The sequence below is a fragment of the Hemicordylus capensis genome, chromosome 4 (genome assembly GCF_027244095.1).
Source record: "Hemicordylus capensis ecotype Gifberg chromosome 4, rHemCap1.1.pri, whole genome shotgun sequence".
In the NCBI taxonomy this organism is placed as follows: Eukaryota; Metazoa; Chordata; class Lepidosauria; order Squamata; family Cordylidae; genus Hemicordylus; species Hemicordylus capensis.
Genome location: NC_069660.1, coordinates 97,992,320 through 98,013,837, shown reverse-complemented (window position 1 = coordinate 98,013,837; position 21,518 = coordinate 97,992,320). Strand labels below are relative to the sequence as shown.

Below are 21,518 nucleotides of genomic sequence, written 5' to 3'. Positions count from 1 at the left end.
AATCATTATCTGATAAATAGATCAATAAATAAATTCAACCAAATCAGTTCAAATTTTCTGCACATCCCTACTTGAAGCAGCTGGTGAAAAATAGAAGGCACAATTGTTTTCTATATCTAGCTTGCGAAAATCGTCCCCTGAAATGGGGACGAAATAACACTGAAATGGCCAACAATTTGTCAAGATATACAAAGCTACAGCTGTAAATTAAATTTGTTTTATTATGGGGTGTTGAGAAGAAATTTCTACTGTGATTCTCTTATAGATGTTTGACGAGCACAGAATGTGTTTCTTTCAGTGGCAGTATCTGTGCTTGGAATCTAGTTTTAAGGACTACAATATTATGAACTATTAATGAATGTTTTGTTTTGTGAGCAGCTATACCTCACTATGTCATTCTAAATCCTTACACATCTAGTATTGATTTTAAAAAAACAGCTAGTAGACTCCTAGCTGTAAAATGCCAACAAATAGTGGCTGAAGATTGCACGTTGACTTCGTGTGTTGAAACAAGCCTAGCTTAAATATATAGGTGATGACTACCTGGATCTATACTATATGCACTGCAGTCTCTTTAGCTGAAATCATGAAGCCAAAAGTTGTCCAACATATTCCAAAATCGATCATTCCAGAGGCATGGGCTTTGTAGGGGGCAGAACAGCCATTCTCCTTCATACTGATAATCATTTTGGCAGATGTTTAAATATCGGATCTCCAGAAACATCTAAATTCTAGACTATATAAGCTATCGTACAATAGTCCAATATATACAAAGTCACTATGTATCCACATGAGCAGTTCATATGACAAACTCTGTGAGTTCTCTGACTTTGCCCATGCTTTCAAATGTGATTGAAGTAAAAATGACTACACTGCCAACAATACACCTTAGCCTGTGGGGTTCTCAGATGTTAAATACTTAACAGATCTCATTGTGAATATGTTTTTCTTTTCTTTTCTTTGAAAAGAGCTAAAGTGCAATCTAAGTGCTAAATCTTAAAGTAAAGATTAAGAATTTACACCTGTCCTACAGGTAAAGATAAGGAAATGTGTTGCTATTCACCATGGGGCACAGAAAATCTTTATCAGATCAGGGAAAACTGAGACACATCACTAAAGATTTAATGGTAATAGCAAACCAAGTAGTTCTATGAACACTGCCAGCTTTTTCCTCCTCTCTCCTTTCAACTGCTGCTGACAGGCAGGCAGACAGAATGCTCTTTTGCTCCCCCCAGACATTCACACTTCTGCTTTTTTTAAAAATGTCAAAATGTTGACACAAAGCAAGCACATACATTGGTGCTCTTCTTACAATCAGTGAGAAGAGCTCCGTGGTTTGCAGGGAGAGCGCATTTGACTCGCCCTCCCCGCAGATTACTAAGCTCTCTTCCCTGGGTGGGCTGATCACCTGCCCAGATGACTAGCTGCGCTCTGGGGGTCAGAGTGCCAGGACATGGCGCGATGCATCATCACCCCACCCAGCTCTGATAGTGCACCATGCTAGTGTGTGGTGCATTATGGGATCCCTCCCCCCCCCGCTCCTGAGTGTGCTAGCCATGGCTGACATACAATTACAAAAATGAGGTTAAGGGAGTGCTCTCTCCCTTAATACTTAAGAGGGAGGCTATTTAGGCAGTTTTGCTGCCATGTAGCCGCCGGGATCGGGGCCAATCCCAGCAGTTCACATGAGCGTGTGAGGCTGGGCTGGGCTCCCTTAGCCTAAGTTTTGCATGCTCATGTGAATAGCCTCACTGTCCCTCCTTTAACTTAGCAAAATTATGTACTCTGCAGGAGCATAGAAGAAATCAAGGCTGAAGAGGCCTAAGTTTCGTTTTAGTAAAAATGATACCATAATGATGGAGAAAAGTTTATGAAACTACTTGGCAATGTCTTTGTGTGGGTTTGGCTACGGCTGTGGCAACTGCTCTTCCTTTTAAAATATGTTTGGCTCCCTTGTCTCGGCTTGACCCTGTTCTTTTGTAGTTGATCAGGCAATGAATTATAAGCCTCCATTGTCAAATTAATTATACAATACCCAGGTTGTATTCATTAGATCAAACCAAAATAATTTACTCTTTAAAACCTTTCTGTCACATTCATACCAACTGCAGTTTCACTTTTGTATAGAGAGAATTTTATCTTTAAAAAAGCATGTGCAATAACAAATTAAGGCTGATTTCTTCAGATAGCCTGTAGAGGGGAAAAACATGTTATCCCTGCTCTATCAGTATCCTGGTGAAGGTCATAGTCAATTAAGCTTTAAAGGTACATGAAAGCCCTACGGTCTGGAACAGTATTGTCAAAGCTACATTCCAGCTACTATCAAACTGCACACACAGAAAAGACTCTATCTGCTTTTAAACTAGAAAGGTAATTTGGGAACCAGTCGGGGGGGGGGCAGAATTGCCAGAGCCCAATCACAAGGAAGATCATTTGAATTGAAATGCAAAGCTCACTGAACTCCTTCATCCTCAAGGGTATTGGTCAGTATCCTGCAGAAAATCCATGCAACTTTCAAAGGGAACCTTTGTTATACATTTTGAACAACCTAAATGACAACTCTGCCATGTGCAACTGCCTCTGTATTAGAATTTCACATTCAATTTGGTTAGAGTGAGTTTGAACAACTTCAGTTTGTGGAATTGGAAAAGTGGAATTATGGTGGGCTGTGGTACGTTCAGTAGGCCTAAAGTAAGCCAAAATTTAACATTTACTATCATAAAGGGATATTCCAGGGCCAATATTATCACACTCATAAAACACAACCTGAAGTAACAATCAGGTAATGGCCCAACATAGGCTAAATGTACTGTAAAATTCTGAAGTGATTGCCCACAACTGCTAAAGTAAAAAATGCTTGCTGGTTAGAAAACCCTCAAGACACAAAATGGATCCTAATATAACCCCTTGTAGCACTAATGTTGTATGTGTAAAATATCCATAGATCTTTGGAAGTGAGGAAATTGAACCATAAATATAATTCAAGGTAATCCTGAATGACATTGATTACTTAGATCAATGTCAATCTGGATTCAGGCCAGGCTGTGGGATGGAAATGGTCTCAAGCACTCTAGAATATGACCAATGCTGGGAGACACGGAGAGTGTGACTCTGCTGTTCTTCCTGGACCTCTCGGCAGCTTTTGGCACTGTCAACCATGATATTCTTCTGGAAATACTCTGGGGATCAGGCTAAAGGACATTGTTCTGTGGTGACTCTGGTCCTACCTAAAGGTCACTCCTAGAAAATGGTGCTAGTGCTAGACTACTACTACTACTTCCCATGACCTCTCATATATGGAGAACCGCAGGGATCCATTCTGTCCCCCCATGCTCTTCAGCATCTAAATGCAACTACTGGATAAGGTCATCCAAAGGTTTGGGCTGAACTGTCATTAGCACACAGATATTTCATGTTTCAGCCATCTAATTCTAGGAAGGTGTTGGAAACCCTGCACTGGTGCTTGGAGGCAGTTTTGGTCTGGATGAAGGCAAACAAACTGAAGCTGAATCCCGACAAGATACCATTCTGTGGGTAAGAAATATCAATACAATGTGTGGAGGAATCAGACCTATTTTGGATGGGTTGCAATCAAGATACCATTCTGTGGGTAAGAAATATCAATACAATGTGTGGAGGAATCAGACCTATTTTGGATGGGTTGCAATCCCCTTGAAAAAGAAAGTGTACAGCTTGGGAGCATTGCTTTCCCAGACAGCGGCAGGCTTAACCATGGTATTAAGTGGGGTAAAGTAGAGTGTGTTAGGAGGTCATATATTAGCCACATATAAATGCCATAAAGATAATTCGAAGAAACCTGGGAGCTGTACGCATTGGGCTGCTTTAATAGGGTTCCTCTGGGCTCCTTCCAAATTTTTTCCATGCCCCGTTCTTACCACTTGCTCCTAGGTCTTTCTCTGATCCCTTCTGGATTTATTTCTGTTTCTGTAGTGTGTGTGTGTGTGTGTGTGTTTGCTTGCATACATACATACATTTTGCTTGGTGATCTTGCGGAACATTGATCTATGCACCTGCACTGTTTTAGAGAGCTAATGTTTTATTTTGAAGAGTGCTTTCCCTTTAAATTATGTTTCTGAATAACTATGGATATCATCCACAAGCTACTGTAATGTACACTAGAGAAAGGCCTCTCTTTCCAATGGAGTCTATCCTGAGCCTCCAAAAAATCTGTGGCTGAGGTGGCCTTCAGCAAAGGTATTGGTATTGGAGAGGAGAGCTGCCCTTGTGGTAGCAAGCATGACTTGTTTCTTTAGCTAAGCAGGGTCTGCCCTGGTTGCATATGAAAGGGAGACTAGAAGTGTGAGCCCTGTAAGATATTCCCCTCAGGGGATGCAGCTGCTCTGGGAAGAGCATCTAAGTTTCAAGTTCCTTCCCTGGCTTCTCCAAGATAGGGCTGAGAGAGATTCCTGCCAGCAACCTTGGAGAAGCCGTTGCCAATCTGTGTAGACAGTACTGAGCTAGATGGACCAATGGTCTGACTCACATAGCTCCACTTTCTGACATTCCTCCTGCATGGCTTCCCTCCCTGCAGCATCTTCTAGGCTGTTAGCCTCCGCATCATCTTCCCCTGACCCTCAGCCACAGCTATCTGGGGGATCAGGGTTTGGTAGGGAAGGAGGAATGGGAATGATGTCTTCTACTGGTGTTCATTGCACCAGCCATAGTACAGAAGCTCCGCAATGTTTTTAGTATCTGGCTTTCTGTTTTTTATTGCCCATTATATTTTATCTGTTTTACTGGAAATTTTGCTTTCATGTTTTATTTGTAAACCACTCTGAATTTTAAATAAAAATGGCATATAAAGCCAATAAACACATTAACTATATAACTCTGACAGGAACATGAATAGGGCAAAAGGCCTTGGAAGGTAGGGAGCATAAACCATGAGATGTTGCTCTTATGTTATTTTTTTTGCAGATAAGGGATTTCCCGCACTGGTAGCAAGAAAAAAACATGAAAGGAGAACAGGAGCCCTAAAGGGACAAATGATGGATTGAGAATTGAAAGAGGTTCAAGGTACAACTGGAGAGAAGTGGAGCAAACTGGGAAAAACTCCTTTCTCTCAGTAATTCTCAGCTCTTACAGATAACAACAGTCTAACCCAGGCACAGATTGACAAGCATACCTTAAGGGGTGAGGCTGCTGTGAATTACAGCCACCCTTTCCAGAGCAATTGTATACATTTAAAAAGTGAATTGAGCTTGGCAGCAATGGTTCTTCCTGTTTCCAGGAGAACCTGGACCTTGTGGCAAATGCTCCCTCCCTTGAGGCTTTTTTAGATAAAAGTCTAAAAGCTGCCAATAAGTGGTTTAATATATCAAATATGCTGTGCTCCTGGACGAAAATGGTTAACCACCTTCTAACCCTACTGAAACATGGAGGGAGGAGGTGAAAATCCATGCTGGAGTTGAAACAGGTAGGTGTGAAGTAAGTAGAGGAGTATAGGAACACCCTGGCAGAAAAAAGCAGAGCCACCCTTCGGTACGGCTGTCTCAGACTCCAGGTTCCTTTCCATTTGATTCTTTCTTTGGTGTACCTAATTCCCTCCATTACCCTGTTCCCTAGTGTATCTATGAATAACCTTGGCTTCTTTGCACTTTTCTTTGTACAGGTTGTACACCTCTCCACCCCCACCCCAAACTGGAGAGCTATCAAAAGACCACATTCCCGGGGGGAAATATAATTTTCCTCCCCATTGTTACAAATATTTCATAGTTGGCTTTAGACATCCTGAACTTACAGCTGCCACAGGGTTAATAATTCCTCCTTATTTAAATATACAGGACTTTGATATATTTGATACCAGGAATGGCCTACGATGATTGATGGAAGTCTAACAATGTGATTAAGAGCAGACTGTAGGTATTACTTTTGGGATGTAGAGCTTAACAAGCCTAGGCCAGTGTGAAGCAGTGAGCACAAAGTGGTTATGAAAGGCTGCAGTAAAAAGAATTCCTTTGGAGGGAACATAAGCTCTCTAATGCAAAACTTTAATTAAAACTGCAAATGTTTCTGAGGGGATGTTTGCAAAATGGGCCAGTAACCCTGTGCTATTAGCACCGCACAAAAAAATATTTTCAGCACTCAAGTGATAGGTGATTTTTCTACAAGCTGTAGCAAATTCCTGCACTGAGAATGGGGGTTGGACTAGAAGACCTCCAAGGTCCCTTCCAGCCATACAAATGTATGTGGATGCAGGCTTAGGGGCTACTACATCCAAAGAGGGGAAAGAATGGGACCCAGGAAGCCACTGTCTGCTCCTCCAGGGCAGCATGGAAGGAGGTGGAGTGATACCAGTCCATGCATTGCAACCTTGGATGGTCCTATAAAGAAGGCTGTCCTCTTTAAGCCCTAGAGGCATCCATGTGTCCTAGATTACCATTGTTGCTACATATCATAGTTTTGCTTTGTTCTACATATTGATCCCTCTATTTCATTAACTGCCTCACCTATGAGGGCCTGCAGCCCTCCATTGTGGTTAGAGAAGGGAATGATATACATCCCAACAATAGCCAAAATATTGTTATATGTTTGTAGAACATACAGGACTGTATTTCCACTTGCAGAAACATGGTGGTAAATCTATGCTATAAAGAAAATAAGAACAGCCCTGCTGGATCAAGCCTGAAGCCTACCTAGTCAAGCATCCTGTTTCACATAGTGGCCCACCACATTCCTATAGATCGGATGATCTATAATCCTATAGATAAGGTTGTTTACCAACAGATTTATTTATACAGCTATGCTCCCTAAGAATAGGAACTTGTCCTCTTGCTTTTCATGTTGGTGCCCAACATGATGCACAGCAATAGGTTGGTGTAAGTAGGGTGGTGGGTCTGCAGGGATTCTTTAGTGCCTCTGCAGTGATGGTGTGTTGTGCAGCTGAATGGGTGTCGAGGACGAGCAATTTTTGCTTGTTTCCCCTTCCCACTACAAAAGCCCTTTCAGCCTTCAGGAATATGTTCCTGATGGTTGCACAGCCCTCAGGAACGTATTTCTGCAAGTGAAAAGGACTTGAAAAGGAGAGAGTTGCTAAATTCACTCCCCCTCCCCACTCCACTCAGCTGCACAATGCGTCATTGCCTCGGGAATATTGGAGGCTCCTTACAGACCCACAGCCCTTCTTACCTACTGCTACACATCATGTCAGCCACTTTCTTTAATTTTACTTCAAAGATATAAAAATATGAGAAAGCCGTTTTATGTGTCAGGTCAATCATCATATACCCAGTGCTATCAGTCATAATGGTCAACAGGCTTTGAATCCAGCTATCGACTGTCTTTAAAAAAAAAACTGGGAGGTCTGTTTCTGGGCCTTTTCTGTTGTGCTGTTTTTGGAGAAATACTTGCTACAGTTCATTCAACAGTTCATCTGTGAGCGGGATACCAGTTTCCTGTCAACTCCCAAGCATTTTAAAAGCATTCCCACCAAGGGAAATATTACATCAGAGCTGGCTCATGCCTGGGACTGAACCTACTAATATTTGATACCTAGGGCCTCAAACACACAAAAAGTACAATCCTATTGCACTACAGCCCTTAATCTAAAGGTGGTTTTGCAATGTGCAGAAGAAAAGCAGATGTGAACATTTCTTCCAAATGTTGTAAAGTGCAAATTAAGCCTAACAGTGCTATGCCTTCTCATTGAAAATCAGTTCATTAAATCCTTTGAAGGAATAATCAAGTCTTCAAGAACATTATTGCACTTATATGTTCACAACATCAAGGGCACTGTAGATTATCTGGCTGCAGACATTTTCATATGTTGGCAGCTGTTGTGTTTTCTGCAGAATCAATCTTGAATAGCAAGCAGTAAGGTCTGACCGCTTCCAAGTACTGGGCATGTGCCTGATCTTCCTCACATGTCTATCAATGCCTCCGCTGCTCCACCGCCTCCATTATACTTATGACCTAACAAAATCATTATACATTCCCTGCAAAAACAAGACAAATTCTGCAACTAGACCCACAAAAATTGAGCATATTTGACGCTTCCCTTAATATACATCATATGTTCTGGCTGCAGAACCTTTTATATTTCTACTTTCAGACATTCCTTGCTGCAGATGCCCAAACTGTTATTTTGGGGCAGATTTTGCAAAGGCCCGACCCTTTCAAAAAAAAAAAAATCAAGCTTCTTCAAAATACCTGTCAGCGAGCAAGAGCCATGATGAGACTGGCGCACATTTCAAAGAAGTCCATGGTGTGGCTACCAAGACGTGGTGTAACAGAAGACATGCTCCCAGTCAAGGAGCCAGTGAGAGATGCAGGAAGTGACTGGCAATCGATAGTGGCAGAATCAAAACTCAGTCTTGGTCTGTGCAAGCGAGCCGCAGAGCATGAGCGCTGAGGTGTGGAAGAGCCTGACCTTTGCTCCATCACATCATCTTAAAGGCACAAACAGAAATGGAAAAATAAATAAATCTGCTGAGATTGGCATTAGGTTTCCCTTTTCTCACTCCTGACTTCTTTCCTATACTGACGATAGCTTCTCTTTCTTATAAAGTGTGGTTGGAAGGAAATGGCTTAATATGCATAGGCTCCTTTCAAGTGTTACTTCCATGAGATAAGAGCTATGTGAGGTGAGAGCAGTGCTGCTGCCTCCTATGCTTCTCAGGCAACATCAATCCATGGGCGAGAATGCAACAGTGTAGCTCCTCCCCATTTCAGCATTGTCCCAGTTTCTGGGAAGGGTGATGCTGGCATGGGATGGAGCCACATTGGAAGTCCACCTAGTCCTGGGCTTCAGAGATTATCTTTAAGAAGCAGAAAGGAGCCACACTATTAAAGTCTCCATGCCCCAAAGGTAACACAAGGAAGGATCCTAGATGTATCAAGCTATGTCTGTTCCCTTCTTCAAATCCCACTTTCTCCAAAAATCCTTCACTGGACTACCATGGCATCTCCTTTTCTGATCTGTAGACTGCCAGTAGACTCCCTCATATTCCATCAAGGCAAATCCTCTCATTTCACCTTGTCCCAAGTGTCTCATGACTAACCCATTCCCACAGCACCATTCCAATGGAACACTGAGGTTGTAGGCGTGGAATTAATTGCCCAGTAAGGCTCCATCCCATTAATTTCAGGGCAACTAAATTGGCTAAATTATCCAAGTACATTGATTTAACTGGATTGTAATTTGGATGGTTTCATTGTAAATCTCTCTGGGCAGGGAACTATGTCACTTCTGGGTTTTGTGGGACATGATACAGGCAGTACTTAATATTAAGCAGTGGTAGTAAGTTGTGACAAATTTCCATGAGTTCTAGATTCCATGTTGAAATTTGCATCTTTGATGAGGGAGAATCTTTGTCAAACAGCTAAACAAATCAAGCAACTATATAAAGTGTTTATCTTCTTCCTTCTAGAGTGCAGGACCTGGATTAAAGAAACCTCAGGGGGACAGTCAAGAGAACTAAAACGTTTTGGCAATAACAAAAATGAAAACAACACTTTAAAAAGACTGTTTCACTTTAGCTTTTCCTCTAGGAGGAAGATTATCCTCAATGGAAGGAAAGGGGGAAATTCACTACTGGGGGGAAAATTGCTATTAGGAGATCCAAGATGGTCTATGAACAAAAGAAGTCTACAACAAACAGCATTATTTGCTGTTTTTTACCCACATAAAATGCTATTAAACTGTCACAGTTAACGCTAGTGGTGACAAATAGATTAAAGCAGTATCCCTGCAACAAGAGAAGCTCTTACTAGCAAAACTCACACAGTAGACTAAAAATAAAAAATATGGGAGTGGGGTAAAGAGGGTGATTTTTTAAAAAACAAAAACAAAAACAAAACCATTTGTACTTGGGATTTCATTCCACATTTCCTGCTTACCATCAATACTTTTAAAATCCAAAAGATAGCTGCGATTGTCAACCTGATAAAGCTGCAAACTCATTTTCACGTAATTTCCTGTCACTGGATTCTTTCGTCGAACTCTAAGATGGTAGGCATTCACCACCTAAAACACATAATTGTCACTCGGGGCAAATGGAATTATAATACAGGAGAAACAGTAATCTTTTATTTAGCAATTGCACATTTTTCGAGAAAAAAATTAGGAAGTGGCACTAGGCTCAAAATGTATAAAACAGAAGAGCTTACTGTCGGAAGTGAAGGACTATACGCTGTCTCTTGTCTCAATGACATAGGAGGACAGACTAGTGAGTCAGAGGGCTAGAGGGTCAAGACATTGGTCATCCCTTCTCTACTGCTCTGACACTATCCCTTGATATGTAGATTGCTATTCTTAGGGACTTCCTTCCTTCCAGCCACTTCCTACTTCCTTCCCTTCTCTTCCCTTCGTTCTCCCTTGCAACATGCAAGCTCCTCTCTCCCTGCACCATGTGTGCAGAGATGCAGAATCCATCTGCATCCAGCTAGCTAGCTAGATTAGAGATCCCATCTCTTCACTTTCCTATCTAGAATGGAGCTCTCTAATAAATAGTCCTTATATTGATTTGAAACTATGAACTGGCTCCAAGTTCTTTTACTCTCAGCATACATGCATGCCTAACCAAATTCTGCTGTGTTGTGCCTCTGTGCACTCTACTATAATGAAAAAGGGTTTCTCTTACCAGAGAGAATTCCCAACACTTACATGATGTGTAGCCCTCTGTTTTGTGGGTCTGTAAGAAGCCCTCAGTATCCCTGCAATGATGGCTTCTTTACGCAGTGCTCTGGGCGCAGAGTGGGAAAATGATTTTTGCATCTCTCCCTTCCCTTCACAAGCCTTTTCCAGCTGTTCATGAGTGCTGCGCAAAGAAGCCTTCAGCACGGGGATGCGGAATGATTCCTGTGACTCACAACCCTTCTTCCAGTGATGAAGAACCACGAATCATATAAGCCCTTATGCTTGATCCTTGGCAAACAGAGAAATGTGGATTTTTGATTAAAACTAATCCAGCAAAAAATTCTATTTAGATCATATTGGTCTTTGCCTTTCAAATACTGATACCTGTTGGCAGTGTAATACAGGAGATGCAGAATTAGTATATCTTTTATGGGAGTGTGAGCATGTTCCCACCTTCTAGATAGAGGTTTTGGAAAGAGTATATTTGGTCTTGGATTCTAATTTTGCATATACATCTTCTGTAGAAGGGCTCGGCAACCTTGACTCTCCAGCTGTTGCTGAAGAGCACCATTTACTGTGGCTGCGGACAATGGCACTTGTCATTCTACAACAGCTGGAGAACCAAGGATGCCTACTCCTGTTCTACAATGATCTTTAGACTTATACTGGAATTCATCCAGAGGCACAAAAATCTGGTTATTGTGGATATTAAAGGTAAAGTGTGCTGTCGGGTCGGTGTCGACTCCTGGCAACCACAGAGCCCTGTGGTTTTCTTTTGGTAGAATACAGGAGTAGTTTACCATTGCCTCCTCCTGTGCAGTATGAAATGATGCCTTTCAGCATCTTCCTATATCGCTGCTGCCCAATATAGGTTTTTCCCATAGTCTGGGAAACATACCAGCGGGGATTCAAACCGGCAACCTCTGGCTTGCTAGTCAAGTCATTTCCCTGCTGCATCATTAGGTGGCTATAGTTCTGATTAAATGCCTTAAACTACAGAAATGAAAAGTTGAAGATACTCCTGAGGTAGAACAATGGAATTCTGAGTTATTGCTTTCGGTTGCTTATGAAAAATATAGCTTATTTTAAGAGGGGAGCTCATGACGACGTTCAATAAATCTAATTATCATCATCATCATGATTTTATTTAGAAATAATAATAATAATAATAAATAAAATAAAAATAGCCACCTAATTGCACAGCAGGGAAGTAACTTGCCTAGGGAGCAAGAGATTGTTGGTTCAAATCCCTGCTGGTATGTTTCCCAGTCTATGGGAAACTCCTATATCGGGCAGCAGCGACATAGGAAGATGCTGAAAAGCATCATCTTGTACTGTGTGGGAGGTGGCAATGGTAGACTCCTTCTGTATTCTACCAAAGAAAACCACATGGCTCTGTGGTCGCAAGGAGTCGACACCGACTCGACGACACAAATTTAGTAGTAGTAGTAAACTTTATTTGTTAGCCACCCCATAAGAAATTTTTCTCTGTGAGGTTCACAACACAATATTAAAACATCAAACCACAACACATACACACACACCCAAAACCACCCATACAAAACAATACAATACAAAATATTTAAAATATTTTAAAATCAATTTTTAAATGATCGAGTGAACAGAAAGGTCTTCTGGTGTCTAAAAAAATAAAGTGATGGTGCCAGGCCAACATCACTGTGGGGGCTGTTCCATAAATGTGGTGTGACGACCAAAATGGCCCTCTCCTTAGCAGCTACCCACCTCACCTCATTTGGTAGGAGAACTCAGAGCAGGACCTCCGAAGAAGATCTTAAGGTCCAAGTTGGGGCAAGGTGCTTTCTCAGGTAACCTGGTCCAAAGCCATTTAGGGCTTAAAAGAGTGAAACCAGCACTTTGAATTGAACCCGGAAGTGGATTGGGAGCCAGTGCAGCTAATGAAATTTAGAAACCATCCTTGGAATAGTATGCATTGTAACAGATAGTTTTGTAGACAGTGATGTTGGACAATTCTGTGACTGGATACTTTTTTGTTTTGTGTTTGCTTATTCAAAGGGTGAGGGATTTGGATATGGAAGAGGTGGGTATTTATATGCTACAGATATAACTGAAAGGAAGAAACATTTTATTACACTGAAAGATGAAATATAATTTTATAATTAATTTAAAAAAATCATTATTTTGCCATAATGTATGATTTCTAAAAAAAATTCATTCTGTCTGAAAAAATATTAATTATAAAAAAGAGAAAGAAGAATGTTGTCTTTTTTAAAAAGTCTAACTCACTTTTAAATGATATTCTTGTTTAAGAAAAAGTTTCCAAAGCCATGGCTGCAGCCTCAGAAAATACTACGAATCCCAGAACCACCTTTGCACTCAGGACCCTGAAAGGGAATTAAAAGTGGGTAGAGATGCTTTTTGAACAGAGGCTGCAGTAGGCAAGATGGCTGCTTCTTCCTCTGAAGAAAAGAGGACAAGGGTTTAACATCTTACAGTTTTTTGTCCTTTCCATTGGCTAGAAGAGTCAAAATACATTATTCCAAATAACCAAGTAAATGTAAACTGACTCACTATCAAAATGTATACAGGCCACAGAATCCAGCTTTTCCTGGCATGGAATCTGAGTTGCCTCAGTGGAAGATACTGGTGGTTGTTTTATTTAAGGTGGGTAAGCAGTCCTGTTTTTAAATCAGGCATTCTCAGTAAATATATAATACATGTATAAGCAAGACAACAGAGAATATGCACTTCGATTTATTACTTATAACTTTAAATGGAATTGGTACAAAAAAAGAAAATGAATTTACTGCTGGGTAAACACCAACACCTTCCTATAAACAGCTAGGTCAAAAAAGGGAGAGGGAACAGAAGGTCTCACCAAAAAACCCAACAAAAAACTAATCCCTCTGGGCTGCAATCAAAGTCAACCCCAATTGTGGCAATAAATGAATGGCATTAAGAACTTGACACGAATATGCTTTAGCTTGTTATATATAGCTCAATACTGTGCAAACAAGCAATTGCCTTGTGAAAAAGGGGAGTCAGCTAGAAAGTACTGCATTATCCAAGACAGATTTAAGGGAACAATATTGCATGGTTTTATCTGGACATATCATTCCTGCGAACCATAAACAAATAATAGACAAACTTCTTTTCTGAGGAGCTTTCAGGAAGATTAATTACCTAGAAGGGAATTAGCTACTAAAATTAGAAATCTGAACAGCTCCTGCTAACTGTACAGCTGTGTAAGAGAGAATTAGCTCCCCATTCTCAAGCTTAGGTAGTTTTAAAAAAGAAAATACGGTATCATAGGCCAGTAATTATAAGTAAAGGTTATTTAACATTAACCACAATTAATGTTCTGATATGCACGGTGAAAGATGTGAAAGCTGTAAACAAATTATAATTATTAGGCATTGTTAATGCTATCATGACACTTGCGGGACTGCTCAATAAATCAATTAATTGAGAACTTATAATTAAACATTCCCTACCTTCCACTCAAAATCCAGTTGCTTCATAGCACGGTAGACTTCAGCCATGATATCATAAGGCTTGCTTTGACTCCGTATTCCTAAATGCCACTTGGCTTTTTTCACAGTCAATGGTTTTGGTTTGGTGGTATTCAGTGCATCCAAGGGACACTTTGCTTTGGGACTGTCTGCTACTAAAGGAGGCATCCGCTCTGGATGGGGTTTCACTCCTGGGGGGATGTGCATAGTGTCATCCATAAAAGAGCCAGTGGGTGGGCTGGATGCGAGGTAGAACTCACTGGCTTGGTTCATGATTCTCCGATTGTCAATAATAAGGTGGTAGGCTACTGCAAGCTGGTCTTGGGGATCCCCACTGTACAAGCTGGTCATCACCTCAGACTCGGTGCACTCAAATTTCTCACAGACTTCCCGCACGGCATCGTCATCAATCACATTGGCATCATAAGAAGGATCCTCTGGAAACAAGTAACTGGGCAGATCTTGTTTGAACCACTCGTGTTCTCTAGAAAAAAATGTTACTCTAATCAATAATAATACTATTTACCAACAGCCTATCTTTGACTCCTCATGTAAGAGAAAGCATGACACTAAAATGATGAATGATAATGTCAACTGGTGTACTGTATCTTGCCCGACTTTTTAATTTCAAAAATCTGCAATTTATACTAGCTGATTCAATATTTTTGCTGATAAGCTTCTGGATATGATCACTAACTCTGGAATGTACTCTTGAATGGACTGTCACAAGAAACTACCCTGTTTCCCCGAAAGTAAGACCTAGCAGTAATTTCTGATGTACCGCTAATTGCCCTAGTGCATTTTGGGGGGCTAAAATTAATATAAGACACTATCTTATTTTCGGGGAAACATGGTATTGCGAGCACAGTAGGATTCAAATTAGCTAATCATTTATAAAAAGAACTAAGCCTGATGTGTAATGCTTATTAATAGTAAAGAATATGAATACAAATATGATAAATATTTATATACAGTACTGCTTTTCAACAAAAGTCCCCACAGTGGTTTACATCGATATAAATAAATAAATAAATAAAATGGCTTCCTGTCCCCAAAAGGCTCACGATTCAAAAAAGAAACATAAGATAGGATGGATGCTGGAGTGATGTTGAGCAGGGGATGGATAGGGTCAGTTGCTCTCCCCCTGCTAAATAAAGAAAATCATCACTTTTAAAAGGTACCTCTTTGCTCAGTTAGCAGGACCCAACCCAACCCACTCTCTGATACCTCAGGTGGAGGCAGTGGCCAGGAGTGCTTTTTATCAGCTTCAACTGGTTCGCTAACTGTACCCTTTCCTAGAAGTAAGTGACCTTAAGGCAGTGGCGCACATGCCAATGACCTCCAGGCTTGACTACTGCAATGCACTCTACATGGGGCTGCCTTTGTAAGTAGTCCAGAAGCGGCAATTGGTGCAGAATGCTGCCGCCAGATTGGTCTTCGGGACATCCTGTGGAGACCACATTACTCCGATTCTAAAAGATCTACGCTGGCTAACAATAAGTTTCCAGGCAAAATATAAAGTGTTGGTTATTACCTATAAAGCTCTTAATGGCTTGGGCCAGGGGCGTAGCTAGGGGAGGGAGGCCAATGTTCACCCCTCTCCCCAGTGGCCCCTCAGAGTGAGGGAGATGATGAAGAAAATAGGGAGGGGTGGAGCTGGGGGCCCTCAGGAGCTAGGGGGCCTGGGTTCTTTGAACCCATCTGCTCAATTATAGCTACATCCCTGGCTTGGGCCCATAGTACTTAAGAGAACACCTTCTTCAGTATGAACCCCGTCGCCTATTCTAAGCTCTTCAGGGAAGGTTCATCTGGGGAGCCACCAGCTCATCTGCTGGCAACTCAAAGGTGTGCCTTTGTATTTGCCACAGGACTGTGGAATGTACTTCCTACTGAGATCAGAGCCGCTCCTCCATCACTGTTGGCTTTTAGGAAACAACTAAAGACACATCTCTTCAGCCAAGCTTTATAATTAGTTGGGTGTGTTTTTAATGGATATTTTAAATCAGATTTTTATATGTTTAAATTGTTAAATTCTTGGTTTGTTTTATTCTTGGTTTGTTTTATGCTGTACACTGCCTGGAGACTGGCAGTGGGTGGTATAATTAATTAATTAGGTATGTACATCTAGGCATAGGAAGTTTGACCATCGTTCTTTGCACTTCCATTTGCTACTTATCTGATTACCGAAATGTTACTGTCATTTCAATAACCGAAGTGAAATCTCATCTTTGTATTCTCAATACCTGCAAGTGAAACATTGTAAAAAATGTTTTGATACAGAACACTCAACCACAATGCAAGTTGCTTAGATTAGCTAGTTTCCAGTCCATCAGTTTCTTGTTCTCCATAATTGTATCACATGATCGTGTTCTTCTTCACCACAGAAAATATTACTAGGCTGGCACGCTGGAATTTTTGACACCAGAAATTACCGTATGTCCTTGATGGTTGCTCGCTTAAGTGGATCAACCTGCAGCATATGCATGAGTAGGGTGGCGACTGAACGGTTGAGGTACTCGGGAATGTAGAAGACACCCCCACGGATTTTTTTAAAGAGAGTTGGGACATGATCATCATCAAAAGGAAGAGTCCCACAGAGAAGAGCATAAAGAATAACACCACAACTCCAGATATCAACTTCTGGACCAGCATACAACCTAAACAAAAAGAAGGTATCATTCAGTTTGTAAAGGCAATGAATGCATTACAAAATCCTGCATGAAGCTCCAAAGCACAACCTGGGTAGCTTGGAGAAGAGGAGAGAAGCAATGCATAGCAGCCTCCTTCACTCAAAATGACATCTGGAAGAGGATCCAATTATGACAACCTTCCTGCTATTTCAGCTCAGTCCACAATCTGTCTATCCTTCTGGGATGCCCAAATCTCTCCTCTTTGATCATCCTATCCCACATTCTTCAAATGTCCCTAACACATTCTTGGGCATTCCAGCACTTTTGGGAAATCTGTGACTTAGGAATGCATACTCTTTGAGGGCATGTCTCAATACAGTGAATGGAAATAACAGGTTTCTGGACTGATAACTGTCCCCTACTCATCAAATCCTGGTATTTCTCCTGAGTTCTTTTTGTGCTACCATTTCTTACTTTAAGCTCCATTACTTTAAGCTACAACCAGCCACACAGGAACCTGCCATATGACTGTTGCCTAAATATACTAGTGACCACAAACTACTTAGCCATTAGAGTGAAGGCCATTCCAAAAACATGTCTTCCCCCAAAATGGCATCATACTCTACCTTCCAGAGATTACTTCAGGTGCTGCATAGTTGGGTGAGCCACAGCTGGTTCTCAGAAATTCACCATCAGACATCATGTTGGACAGCCCTAAAAAGAAAAAGAAGAAAGCAAGTTTGTCAACTAACATGTCGACAAACACAAATCACTCCAAAGGTAAGGCCAGATGGCACTGGGTATTGCTAAAAAGTGTGTGTGTGGGGGGGGCAGCATAAAAAGCAGCAGGTCAATTTATAGAGCAACAAAACCAAAGGAAAATAGGGTTTCTAGAACAATGCTATACTAGCTGCTTAAGAATTAATTTTTCACATGGCAGAAAGCCTGTTTCTGTAAAGATCTGTTTCATTTTGAAAGCTAGCTTCTTAAAGATTATTGCAAGATTTTCCCCTTGGGGCACTCAGGTGTCCACTATTCCACAGTCTTCTGTAACAAGATACCCATGCAAGGAGTTGGAATAAGCTCTGGCACAGGGAAGAGTCTTCTGGGTGTCCTGAGTGGGGAGAAAGAAGAGTCTTGTGTTCCAGTGCCTGGCTGGCACATTACTGTGTATCCAGAAAGGCAGGGGATGAGTCTGAGCATCAATGCTGTGAGAATTCTCTCTGTACCCTTCCCTCTGTGCTTGATGGGGCAGGATCATGGCCAGTGATTCAGAGAAATTAAAATTCTTAATTTTGTAAGTATTTACATATATTTATATGTATAAGTATATATTTTATATATTCTGATACTGAAAATAGCCTAACTATATAGCTCTGTCTCCACTGAAGAGTCAATGGCCTGATCCTCATTGAGGGGGTAAACCATTTTTGTGGTATACAGGTATCAGGCATATGAATAGGCTAGAACCTTTCTCCCTGACACCTCCCCCCCCCCTCATGTGGAGGGATTTTTTATTTTTTTTATGGAGCATTGTTCATCCATGAGAACCTAAACCTGAAATCTGAATTAGTGCAGCCCAGACACAGCTTTATTACATCAGTGAGGATCATTGTTTACAATGAGGGAAGCTTTTCACAGTAGGAAAGAAACTGCTAATGGTGATGAAAATTGACTCTGGGTTCTTTGAAGGATGTTAGCTGACACAGTCCAGCAAGTGGCTTCTAGGCAGTTACATTTCTGGAATGCTGCTGGGGTCACATACCAAAATCAGCTATCTTGGCATTCATGTGTGCATCCAACAGCACATTCTCTGGTTTCAGGTCTCTGTGAACCACCATATGCCGATGACAGTAATCTACAGCTGAGAGGATTTGCTGAAAGAGACGTCTAGCTTCAGTCTCTTCAACCTACCAAAATGCACAGGAAGGGAAAGAATGCTCATGGTTTCTGTGGCAGGACACTCAACAAGGCAAGATGTATCTCTATAATGAGAGCCACAAGAGATAGAACTGCAGTAAAACAACACTAAACCATCAACCATCCCAAGGAGATATTTCATTGCACTGTTCTCATCTAATGAAGGCTGTCAAGGAATTAAAAACACTCAAGTTTTAAAACTGTACTGCTTTAACCAGTCAATTGTCAGTTAATTGCTTTGCAAATTTTCACTGCTGCAGACCATAAAACCCCATGGGTTCTTTGCCAGAGACCTCCACAACATGTAGAAATTTGTCTACACTTCTCCTTACTGTTTCAGAAACCTGAGATAACCTAAATTAGCTAACAGTGCAATGCTATAGATGTTTACTTGGAAGTAAGTCCCACTATGTTCAATGGATTTGCTTCCAGGTAAGTGTGTCTAGGACTGCAAACCTAGTCTGTAAATAGGAACTTTATTTTTAACTGTGTTCAGGCCACTAATTGACGAGTCTCAACTAGGGATGTGCAAACAGGTTTGACCCCGAACCAATTAGATGTCAAACTGGTTTGGTTCAATGGTTCAGGGTAGAACCGAACCCCCTCCCCGATGGTTGGGGGGGTTGCGGGGTTTTTTTTAACCTTTCTCCCTGTTGAGGGAGTTCCTTGGGGTGGGAGTGGGGGTCCGCAGAGGTTCCCTCTCCCCCACCGGCCTCCGTAATCACCCCCTCTGGCCTGTTCGGCCAATTCTTCAGCCGGTTTGGACCTCCGTAGTTCAGAGCGGCAGTGAAAATGGTGGTCGTGGCACATATGCAAATGACCTCTGTGAGGCCTGGCATGGAGGCCGGGCCTCTGTAGTTCAGCGCATTGCTCAAAATTGCGGCCACCGTGCATGTGCAAATGGTCTCTGCGAGGCCCTGGGCCAGGCCTCACAGAGGCCATTTGAGCATGTGTGGCGGCTGCACCAAACTACAGAGGCCCGAATGGGCTAAAGAACTGGCCAAACGGGCCAGAGGGGGAGATTACGGAAGCCAGCGGGGTGAGGGGGATCCTCCACGAACCCACCACCACCACCCCAAGGAACTCCCCCAAAGGGGAAAAAGGTTAAAAAAAAACTTTTTTAAAAAATCACACACACACCCGGACCAAACCTAACTGGGGGCGGGGCAGGTTTCTGAGGGTTGCTGAACTGAACGGGTCCAGTCAGGTTCGAGTCCGGACTGGACTCAAACCAAACTGGGCCAGCTGGTTCTGCGCACATCCCTAGCCTCAACAGATAATCATAGTGATACGATGATGATGATGATGATTAATACTTCACATTTTACATCTTCTACGTTAAGTATAATTATACAGTATAATAATACATATTCTCTGAATAATTAGGAGTAATGGATTGAATTAGGAAAACATGAGACTACCAGTTTTTAAAAAAACCCTGAATACTGAATTTTATAAAGTTTACTTGGTGAAATGAAAGTTACAATAAGGTTCACATGACCATCAGCGCTGGGGTGCAGGAGGGCTGGGGGGAAGGCAGGAGCCTACCTGTCTTCCCTCAGATGATTGTGGGCTTCTCTGTGTTCTGCCACCTGCGTGCCCAGATGAGCAGTGCAGTGGTGAGCTGTACCGCAACTGGGAGTGGGAGGGGAGGGAACTGGGCCTCCTGGAATCCCACAGTGCACCACGTGAGCAACAGAATGCATTGGGGAAGTTCCCACTGCTGGGCTACTCCTCCCCCTCCAGCTCTCATGCACATCCTCCTACCTCACTTTTCGCCTGGGTACAAAAGCTGGGCTACCCAGGGGAGGAGCACTGGGATTGGGAGCAATCCCAGAGCTTCTCACAACCAGCTCTAGCTGGGCTAGCACCGTCCTAGCAGGTAAGGCTGGTTGTGAGAATGACCTCCATATGTAACAGGGAGCATTTCAACTCTGTGAATGGTTTTCTAAGGATTAAAGAGAGAACTGCTTTGAGATCCTCTAACTTGTACATTGGTGCAGTGGAAATAAAATCTGTTTATTATTACTACTTTTGCAAAGAATTTAGATTCTAAATACTAACCATTTAGAAACTGCTTAACTATAGGAAAATCTGACTGAGGAAAATGAACACCCTGTTTGGCAATTAATTGTGCCAATTTGCTGTCTATCTTCGTTCACAGAAAGAAGTGAATTCATGGGTTCCCCACTGTGCACATTCCCTATGATAAAAACACAAACATTATCCTCCTGAATCAGACTAAGGTCCATCCAAGAGCAGCCAGCCAGATGTGCATTGAGAGAGGAGGTCATTTGCCTGCTTTCTTAGACTGAACTCTTATCTCCATTCTAGATGATTCTGTCGCTCATTGTCTTTGCTGGACACCTATATCACAAATTTATCATTCCTCAGTTACACTGTAACAGAAGATGAGTGCATGGGACTGCCTAAAATAGCTGATGCATCGCTGCAATGTCACAAAGCATGTTGCCACCACTGAAGGCACACACATTATCTGCACATATTATCCTCAAATTCCAGAGTAAACAGTTTGAATGTTAATAGCTTACAAATATAGAGAGCCAGGGAAAGTTGCTCCTGGTTATCTCCTATGTTTGTTACTTGTGAATTAAAAATGATATGGAATCATTGAGGCAAGATGGAATCATTGAGGCAACAGAATATTTGCATTGTAATATTGTAGTGAATAGCTACAAGCAAGAAAATATATCACAGTAGTGGCAGGCTAGCCAAGTCATTCCAGATGGGACACTGATGAAACCAGGTCTATTTTTGGCCTTAATAACCTTAAAAGAGGCCCATTTAGCAAAGCCATTCTAGTTGCCAGTAGTATTCTCTTTCCACCCCCACACACATTTATCCTTACTGAATAAAGTA

At 41.8% G+C, this 21,518-nt stretch overlaps 1 protein-coding gene across 6 annotated transcripts in view; it reads right to left on the bottom strand.

Annotated features, from left to right (window-relative positions):
• The window catches only part of PRKAA2 (protein kinase AMP-activated catalytic subunit alpha 2), a 124,593-nt gene that overhangs the window by 93,333 nt on the left and 9,742 nt on the right, over nt 1-21,518 (bottom strand). For 2 of the 6 annotated variants that reach the window (XR_008305718.1, XM_053243668.1), the window contains exons 4-9: nt 18,484-18,628; nt 17,345-17,432; nt 16,521-16,745; nt 14,071-14,572; nt 9,859-9,985; nt 8,170-8,408 (exon numbers count right to left, since the gene is read on the bottom strand). Coding sequence is in view for 4 of the 6 variants with exons in the window: in XM_053243668.1 (XP_053099643.1) it covers nt 8,173-8,408; nt 9,859-9,985; nt 14,071-14,572; nt 16,521-16,745; nt 17,345-17,432; nt 18,484-18,628 (1,323 nt within the window). In the remaining 2 variants the exon portion in view is untranslated. Of the gene's footprint in view, nt 1-1,106; nt 8,409-9,858; nt 9,986-14,070; nt 14,573-16,520; nt 16,746-17,344; nt 17,433-18,483; nt 18,629-21,518 lie in introns of those variants that run through there. The other 4 variants (XM_053243667.1, XM_053243670.1, XR_008305716.1 and 1 more) reach the window with 3 other exon arrangements.